This window comes from Amblyomma americanum, chromosome 1 (genome assembly GCF_052857255.1).
Source record: "Amblyomma americanum isolate KBUSLIRL-KWMA chromosome 1, ASM5285725v1, whole genome shotgun sequence".
NCBI classification, from domain to species: domain Eukaryota; kingdom Metazoa; phylum Arthropoda; class Arachnida; order Ixodida; family Ixodidae; genus Amblyomma; species Amblyomma americanum.
Genome location: NC_135497.1, coordinates 187,891,365 through 187,900,999, shown reverse-complemented (window position 1 = coordinate 187,900,999; position 9,635 = coordinate 187,891,365). Strand labels below are relative to the sequence as shown.

Genomic DNA, 9,635 nt, shown 5'->3' with positions numbered 1-9,635 from the left:
ATGAAATAGCGTTTGGCGCATGCGCACTGCGAAGCACGCTTCCCAATTACCCATGTGCTTATTTTATATTGGCACTAGATCTCGCAGCGTCAGAGCGTTGCCTGTGCACCCGTCGCAGATTTGATAGTGCTGCGAGGAACTACTGGGCTCGCGGCCGTTTCTCCTATAGTGAACACATCCGTCCGCTCTCATATTTCAAGATGGCGGCTAAATCACGGCGGCCAGATGGCAGCCTACAGTATATATATATATATATATATATATATATATATATATATATATATATATATATATATATATATATATATATATATATATATATATATATATATATATATATATATATATTGGCACCGGTCTGGGCACCCGCTCAAATGGTATGTGTGTGTATATATATATATATATATATATATATATATATATATATATATATATATATATATATATATATACACACATACCATTTGAGCGGGTGCCCAGACCGGTGCCAATTGGAGTCGCCATTGGTGACAAAATTGTGGCCCACTCGCCTGGCGAATAAGGTTAGGTGTGGTGGCAAACGAATTGGCACAGTTCGGCGCACAAAGTTATTAGTCGGGTTGAAGCCTGGTACGTGTGAAGGATTCGTACCGACGACCTTTGTTACACGAAACCGTAATGGAGGCGACCTTCGGTGGCCATGGCGGGCGAACCAGTGGTCGCAGAGGGATGTGCGTGGTACCAACCGAATCGTTTCGTGATGTACACGTTGGTATCCAAATTTGTCGAAACCATAGGTGAAAACAACTTAGCTAACGCTCTTCATTTGATATCGCATTCGCGAATCATTCGTTTATTTCATGGTTTTGAGCATGGCAGTGCTCGGCGAGTCGCTTGCGCTTCGCGAACGTTATGCGCAGCGGAGCTGAGCTATAACCAGCTCGAAAAAGAAGCGCCATAGCGATCATTTTGGAGTAAAGATGTTCACGGACCATATACGCCAATACATAAAATATTGTGCCCGACAGCCGACATTCCAACTATCGCCGCTGCTGGCTTTCAGCCGTGGGCTGTGACGTTGTCGGCATACTCGTACAATCTTGTATTCAAGAAATCGAGCGAAAACGCGGAAACCGATTTCTGCCCGCGTCTGACGCTGTGGCATCTTGAAGATAAAGCGCAAGACAGAATCATTTTATTCTTTACGATTAAAAAAAGATTCTTTAGGGATTCTTGCTTGCTATTCCGATCTGGCACTTGTTGACCGTTGTGGCGAAACGCAACGAATTTATCGTCTCCATCAAGTTCTCCTCTCGCGGCGAAATGTTCAGTAACATGAGCGTTTTACTGTTGCCGCCCAAGCTATCCATGAGGAGGTGCGTCAGCTTGGAGTTTCGATACGGCACGTGGCTAGACCGGTTGGAAAGAGCAACAATGACGTTGTTTAAGTTAGCCAGGGAGCTGTTGATAGTCTGGGTCTCCCGTAGGCGCACCCCCTCCACCTGCGACTCCGAAAGCCGCTCGCTGCCAGCTAGGTCTACCATGTTCAGCCGGCCTCGACAGTCGAGTTGAGTGTATGAGTTGTGGCCTGTGATGTCCAGGCGGAAGACCGAGTGGGACCGGGATGACCGCTCGTTGCACTTGGTGGCGGCCACGACCCGATTCTTCCGCGCACACTGCAGCAGCTGGCCAATATGCTGGGCTGACTTCACTGGCACCTCAGTCAGGTTGACCACTGTGATAAGCCCGTTCTTGCTGGTAGTCTTGAGCTTCAGGGGCGGAGCCTTGTCTCCCTGGGATGGAGGCACCAGGAGGTCGCGCAGGGTCTCGTTGTAGACCTCCACGAAGCTTGCCACCATCGTATACGTCCAGTGGGGCTGCTTCTGGGACGCCTCGAAGACCTGGTGGAGAGCGCGCGGAATGATGCCCCTGTGTTCGCCTTCCTCGTCTCCTTCCATGCTGTGAGTCTTCCCGGCGCCTGTTTGGCCATAAGCAAATATGCAGACATTATAGCCATCAAGTGTACTCTGCACCAGCTCGGAGACCTCGGCATACACCGTCGCCTGGCTGGCCGCACCCGGGAACACCCGGTCGAAGCTGAAGGTGAGCACCGTCTCCCGCTGGGCCTTCGGTTCTGTGCGGAGCACCTGGACAGTCCGCTCATCTGGCAGCGTCAAGAAAGGTCGCTTCGGAGCGTCCTCGGTGGGTAGGAGGGGGCGCAGACGGCAGAACACGCGGATATTTCCTTTTAGTTCTTGAAGGCTGTTGTGCAGTGCCCGGCGGTCCTGCTCTGACACGTGTAGCTGTTCCTCTTGTGCCGCCAACTTTGCGCGGAGGTCGGCGACCATCGACTCGAGCCGCTCCTTATCGGCCGCCAAAGATTCTTGTGCTGCCATGAGGGCTGTACGCTCGCAACGAAGCTCTGCTAATGCTCCCTTGGTCTCGGCATACGACCTCTGCAGTGTCGCCACTTTTTCCTCTGCAGATGCCAGCCGAAGGGTGAGCAAGTCCCGCTCCGACAGAGCTTCACTCAACTTGGCCTCCGCTGTGCAGAGGGCAGACTGGAGTTCTGATACCGTCGCCGAGAGGTCCGAATTCTTAATTCGCTCCGCACTTAGATCAGCAGTCAGCCTCTCGAGATCTTGCTGCCTGGTGGTGTTCTGGAGTATGAGCTGCTCCTTTCCCCCTGGCAGGCCTTTGATCTTCACCTCGAGGTCGTGGATCCGTCCCTCGAGGTCCCAAAGCTTCCTCTTTCCAGCTGCCGACGAAGCCAGCGCCGTCGTCGCAGGGGGGGCTTTGGGCCGTGCACTACTTTTGACTCCGGTAGCAAGGCTGGCAGCACAACCAGCTGGCACGTTCCGCTTCTCCTTGCTGGATGGTGCTGGCTTGACGGCTCCAGGGCGGGGCCGCTTGTGCTGCTCCGCGTTGTTCTCCGGTTTGCTGACATTTACGTCTGTAGTGCTGAGACTTTTGCGCAGATTTCCGCGTCCCTGAGCCGTGGTGCGTTTGATAGGGGAACGGCGTTTCGGCACGACGGCACCAGGGCGGGTCCGCTTGGGCGGCTCCAGGGTGGTCGCTGGCCGGTCCTCTGTTATGTCTGTGGTGCTGACGCTTCTGCGCATGCACCCGTGTCCCTGAGCTGCTGAACGCTTGCAAAGGGAATGCCGTTTCGGCACGACGGCACCAGGGCGGGTCCGCTTGGGCGGCTCCGCGGTGGTCGCTGGCCGGTCCTCTGTTATGTCTGTGGTGCTGACGCTTTTGCGCAAACACCCGTGTCCTTGAGCTGCTGAACGCTTGCAAGTGGAACGCCGCTTCGGCATGACGGCACCAGGGCTGGTCCGCTTGGGCGGCTCCGCGGTGTTCACTGGCTGGTCCTCAGAGATGGCTGAGGTGCTGACACTTCTGCGCAAACACCCGGGCCCATGAATTGAACGCCTGCTAGGGGAGCGACGTCTCACCCCTGTCTCTGCTGTCTTCTGGCCTGAGCCACTGGGCTGGGAAGGCGGCTGGCTCATGTTGTAGCTTCACATCTAGAAAACAGAGTATTAATTGATGGCCTATCACGCCGCCACGCCAGGAACAGCGGCCATTACGGGCGCAAGAGCACAGGCGCCTCGCGCCACCCTCATCGTCTTCGGGAGGGGCATGCGCTCGTCCTGTGTTATGTGACCCCCGCTTCTACGCATCCTAGAGAAAATTCTAATAGCCATACTAATGGCATACTTTCTTTTCAACAATAGGCAATTAGTCTAATAAGAAATGCATCAAATACAAACTATCATAAGCTATTGGTCCCCTTCCCCCTCGGAAGTAGTATATGCAGATTTAACACCGTTAGAGCTAGAAGTCTCCATTTGGGCTCCCTTCGCCATTTAGACAACTCACTTTTGAAACACAACGACATCATAAGGACCCCCATGAAGAGTATAAAACCCCAAGACTTGCGATATATAAATAGGCAGCCTTTACTGAGCATTTAAGACGATAGCGTTAAGGTTCCCATTGGCCATTCTTCAGAAAATCATCCGTCGTCGTTGTCCTCGGCGTTGTGACCGAACAATTCCCGGAGAACCAACCTAAGTGGACCATCTAGGTGATGTGACCTTGTGGCGTCAGAACAACCTGCCTTTCGGAAATCACCCACCGTGGAAGGTGGAAGTTAAATTAATTATTGGTAGCGACAGGTTGATCGGCGAGAGCAACCTGGGTCGCACAAGCGCCACCTGTGGCAGCACCTGCCATCGCAGGGCAGTGGCGCATCGCTTAACTGCTGCACCACTGCTCCAGGAGCGGTATGAGGACTCCTAGCGATCTATGAACGTGAACTAGAAAATGACCAATTCCGCATATTGGGCATTAACATACTAACACAACCGTGTCTTAAGGCGGAGCTTAAATGTCCTCTCCAATTTTTTTAAAACCCCTCTGAACAGCGTATTCATTGTACTGGTGTTAAGAATAGTTGATTGTCACATATAATAGGGAGTTTGAAATAGAAGTATGAATGAAAGAGGTTTGAAGAAGGCAACGAGTATGATGATAAGGATGACGTGTATTAACCGAATAATAAAGAAGATGAAGAAGTATTCGGTGAGGTGGGAAGAGTTATTGGTGGGGAAGAGAAGAAGAGGATGACGACAGGGATGACATGGACCAACACCAAAGTTATAAAAGCGCGAGGGGGGGGGGAGAACAGAGAAGCGGAGGTTCCGGGAGGTCAGGAACACCTCGGCTGGAAGAGAGCAACGCCGGCTATATATGATCTTGAGTTCTACGGTGTCGCACCGTGGATTTCCTGCCGTTCCTGAGCCCGTTCCGGGAGTCAACGGATGACGAAACCACCTGCTACGGCCAGCGGTGCCTCCAACGCTTTTGCTAGCCATCCGGGGGGTGCCCACAGATCCAACATCGCCAGCTTCACCTTCACGGGCGCTTGGACCGGGAGGTTGTACGACGCAGCCAACGACGCCGACAGCGACGCCAGCCTGAGCACTTCGAACGCCACCTCGACGCCGGTTACTGGACCCACGGATCGCTGCATCAGCACCGAACCGTGAGCACGAACGCCGACCGCTAATAGTAGAACGCTAGTAGCAGCGTGCCCGGGTCGTGAGTATTGGTAGTCTTTATGTCTTGTGTTAGTTTTTTTAGTTAGTTGTGTGTGCTAGTGTTTGTGTCACGTAGGATGTATTAAATGTGCGTCTGTGTGGGTACATCTGTCGCCTAGTTCATTCTTTCGGCCAGAGCGTTCTCCGGGGATCATTGGCATTGATCAGCAAAGCTATCTAAATAAATTGCGACTAGGCCTCTTACAAAATTTCCTTTAGACAGTCTATAGGCTGTTCATAGACTTTTGTCTACGAAATCTAGACTCTCTATAGACAAATCCTATATAGACTAGTCTACAGACAATAAATAGATTCATGGCCATGCAGAGCAGACTTTTGTTTATTGGCTAGTCCATAGATAAAGGCATACTGAAAGTCAAACACAGGTCTATGGGCAGTCTAATTCCTCCGCTCTAATTCCTCCGGGTTCGCACCCTATCCCCCGTAGTCTCACTCGGGAGGAGGAGGTATCCGTGCGCCGGATTCGGGCAGGAGCGGCTCTGACTCCCTCTCTGCGTCATCGGTGGCGTGACAAACGTTTATAAGTAACAGACAAGTGTCCCCATTGTGGTGCTGTGCCTGAACTGTGTGACACAAAACACTTCCGGTGGACTTGCCCGGCTGGAGTCTTCGTGAGACGAGAGTTCCTAAGGAAGGTAGGCCTGCGATGGGACGTCGAAGACGACTATCGCAAGTGGACTCTTGATAATCACTTTATTGCGAACTTTTGCCACTTTTTAAGCGAGGCTTGTTTACACTTCTAACTTCCTCTGCCTTTCTCATTATGCCTAATGGCAAACATCTCGAATAAAAAAATATATATACGTACGACCATACATTTCTCATTAACATAGACAAGTCTACTGGTGCAGTAGACACAGGTCCATAGACTGTCTATAGGCATTCCATACATTCATGGTCTGGCTACTCTATAGACAGTCTATAGACATCTGTCTACTAAACCTTCAGTAGACCATTTTCTATAGACTGTTATACCTGTTATAAACGAGCGCCTTCAAGACTACACTGCGTGAAACCTGATGCATACGCCGTTACTCAAACGGGCACAAGCCGCGTAAAAGCTACCAGGCAGACCGCAAATCAGTTCATCAGTTTCGCGCTCATAAATTGAAGCACAAAGAGGGCACAGCATTGTCATACATAACGCGCGCTCTTAAAAACAAGCGGGTTGGAGATGCCGCGCGCAGAATCCAGAAAACCTCAAGCAGAACATTGCGGCTGCAGCTGCGCAGCGACCAGTTGTTGAGACTCAGGTAGCGCGGTTGGGCCGGAGAAGGTTCGAGGAAGACGGGGACGAGGTGTTAACTTAGCAGCCCACGGCGCCGATGGTCCCCCCTCCCCCCCTCCACCCCCCCCCCCCCCCCGCACCTGCTCCCAGGGCGTGACGCCCGCGCTTAGGGTGCCTAGATGCTGGCTACGGCACTAATCCTTTCGGCTCTGGCGCCGAGTCATCCCCTGCTGACCGGCAGGGGGACCGAAGACCTTGTCCCACTGAAGACATTCCTTTGCTGTCAGCGGAGATGGCAAATCCTATGCGTGGCAATCGATGGAATGCACATGCAGCGAGCTGCGTACGCGGAGTCACGCGCCCTGCACGTTCCAGGAGGTGCGGGGTCCACTGGGCTCGGACAGGTGAGCCCTGGGCTCCGCCCACTTGCACATACAGTACCACACTGCACTGCTGTTGGTTAAAATTGGGCGAGAGCTAGTTTACTAGAGCTCCGCCCAATTATCGAAGGGATTAAAAACCCGCTGAAAACAATGACTTGGGACGAGCGCGCCGAGTCTCAAGCTCAGCCGTTTTAACTGCCTTTTGCTCACCTGCCTTTTTATCAATCCCGTCTTGAATAAATCAGTTTGTTCGCCAAGAAGTTCGAATTGCTGCCCCAACCGGCAACGTGTCGCCAGACGAGTGAACGAAGACCGCTGATCCCTTCGTACTGCTAACCGCCGTGTATCGATCACCGGCCAGCGTGCCATCACCGTCCACCGCTCGCGACGAGCAACCGACCAGCCCAAACCGACCATCCCATCAGAAGGAGGGCAAGAAGTTAACTCGGGGTTACGATGAAAACACTTTAAACTTTATACAACTATTTACATTATATAAACGTAACGAGCAACTGAGAGTATCTCTCAGCAAAAAAGAATGTCTTAGCAGAACGGTAGTCTCGGTGAGAGGAAGCTCATGGCCGTACTCGATGAAGAGTTTTATTTGGCTGTTCCAGCTCCTATAGGTTGCGCGGCGGCTGTACGACATGGCGGACGAGGCGGTGATGGCGCCGATGCCATAATGTGACGTCACGCCAGCCACTTCCGCCGGATGTCCGCCATTGCCAGGTACTGAAGATAGCTGGGGCTAGACTGGATGGGCTCGCGGCGCATGCGCGTTCGTTCGCTGCTCTGTTCCACGCAAGACGATGGCAAACGCCGACCGGCATGAGGTTTTCCGCTCCTATTTCAACGAGCTTGTGGGGCCTACGCGGGCTCGGTACGAATCCAAGGTGGAAATGTGATGTGCGGGGGCGTGGACCCCTACGCACTACGCGATGGGACGGACTCCGCTCCCGATGGTGACTTCCTGCCAAGCACGACGCACGTTGATATCATCAATTGCCGCATTAGGAAGAGGCCGCGTGGCGCCGCCACCGTCGCTGAAACGATCGATTTTCTTGAAATCCCTAGATGAAGGCCGGGCCTGCCGAGGAAGGCGTGTCCTGAAAAGTTCTCTTTGGTACCCATCACGCACTCTTTTATTAGGAAACACGGCCCCGTCCCGTGTTGAGCTTGAGGGTGATGAGGGTGCCATATGTCGCGCAGACACCTGAAAGCGCCGAGAGTGGTGTTTCCACGGTCTGCAGGTGGTCGCAAGCGTGGCCCGCAGTGTAAGGCCACAAGTCCAAGGCTAAGGCAATGTAACGCGGAGTAGGTAAACCGTTCGCTGGAAACTGCTCCTTTGACGGCGGATGCCACGGTCAAACATGGTGACTGGACCCAGCTGACAATCGGGTCCTCTTGGGAAGGTCAATTACGGCTGGCCAGGAAACTATCTTCATGTCGATGAGGGTGCACTGTCATAGCTGCGCTGGCTGCTTTCAAGGGAGGCTTGCTGTCGCCGTGGCGATGGCAGACGAGAGTCCGCATTTTAATCTGCCTAGGCTGGAGGACATCCCGGGAATAACAGCCTTTTCAAAAGCAGGTGTGAGTTTACCATACGTTTCACCGTCATGATGGACTACGGCTGCAATTTCCTTAGTTTTTCCTCAAGTGTAGCTCGAGGAGTGCAGTAAAAAGGTGTTTCTTGCATGCAGTTAACCTCACCTATGGCTAATTGACGGAAGCCAGCAGCCACCGAAACCAAGGAGCATAGAGGTTGTCTTTTTTAATATGTAGATTAATAAAACCAGAAGAAAAAAACAACCACATGCCACCGGTGAGATCCAAACCCACGACATCCGAATTTCGCGTCCGATGCTCTACCAACTGAGCTACGACGACTTTTTTTCTTTATTGCATGGAAATAGCGCCGAAAAGAAAAGTCTGAGCATGCTTACGCCACAAAACACCAGGCCACTATACCCCTGTATGACCCCTCCTTCCAAAACGTCAAAAGTCTGGGAGGCACACACATGCATCCAGATAGGGGAGCCAGCTAGGCGGCTCTTGCAGGGCAGCATATACTCCCCGCAGCAAAGCGCATTGTTCACGAAACAAAGATTTCGACGACCATGGTGATTCGGCGTGGCGGTCCATCATGCGGCTCCTCCAGAGACTAAATACTCCCATCAACATAAATGGATCACATGCCACAACATTGTTTTTCTCATTAGGCAAAAATCGGTTACCGTAGGGTGTGATGTCAATGTCCTTCTTAATTGTTCGTTGTAATATATTCCAGAAGAACACAGCATCAATGTACAGAATAAAACATGGTCAGTTGTCTCTGGTGTACTGCACAGGCGGCAGTTCACTGACCATGGCGCAAGCATCTCCTTAGCATGAAGCCATTCCTTCACAGGCAGCGTAGATGTTTGCAGTTTGAAGAACAATGTTTTTTGCTGCAGAAGAAATGCACATTCGCCTAAAACGTTTTAAAACACTGGTGTCAAGAAACTCCAGAAAAGGTTGCCGAAACAATGGTACAGGGAACAAATACTCTGTAAGTGCCTGAGTCAGTTGCCTCCTGGAGAGGCTATACATGTAGTCTATAGAAGAGCGCACAGCGAGAAAATTGAAGGTGTCAGCAACTTCCTTAACGAATCTCCTTAAAGACCCCTCACGAGTGTGTCCAGCCGGCGCAAATATGAAAGGCAAATAAGCACCGAGACGGTTAATAAGCAGAGCTACTAAAAAAGGTTGGTTTGACGATTTGAAAAAGAAAAAACGCGAAACAAGCTGATGCACGAATAAGTGAACAAGGCCGATTCCACCAGACTTCAGAGAAAGAAATAGGCTATCGTGACGCATGGGTTCCCATTGGGAGCGCCATACGAATGTAGCACACATTCTGTGCATCACCTGCGCTTT

At 51.8% G+C, this 9,635-nt stretch overlaps 1 protein-coding gene across 1 annotated transcript; it reads right to left on the bottom strand.

Moving 5' to 3' along the window:
* Nucleotides 1–1,067: 1,067 nt before the first annotated feature.
* On the bottom strand, nt 1,068–3,575 carry LOC144094133 (carboxy-terminal kinesin 2-like). The gene has a single exon (XM_077628057.1). The coding sequence runs from the start codon at nt 3,492–3,494 to the stop codon at nt 1,203–1,205; it is 2,292 nt and encodes a 763-aa protein (XP_077484183.1). The 5' UTR covers nt 3,495–3,575; the 3' UTR covers nt 1,068–1,202.
* Between the last annotated feature and the right edge of the window lie 6,060 nt (nt 3,576–9,635).

Coding starts and splice junctions, on each gene's coding strand:
- LOC144094133 (XM_077628057.1), bottom strand. CDS start 3,494: ATGAGCCAGCCGCCTTCCCAGCCCAGTGGCTCAGGCCAGAAGACAGCA.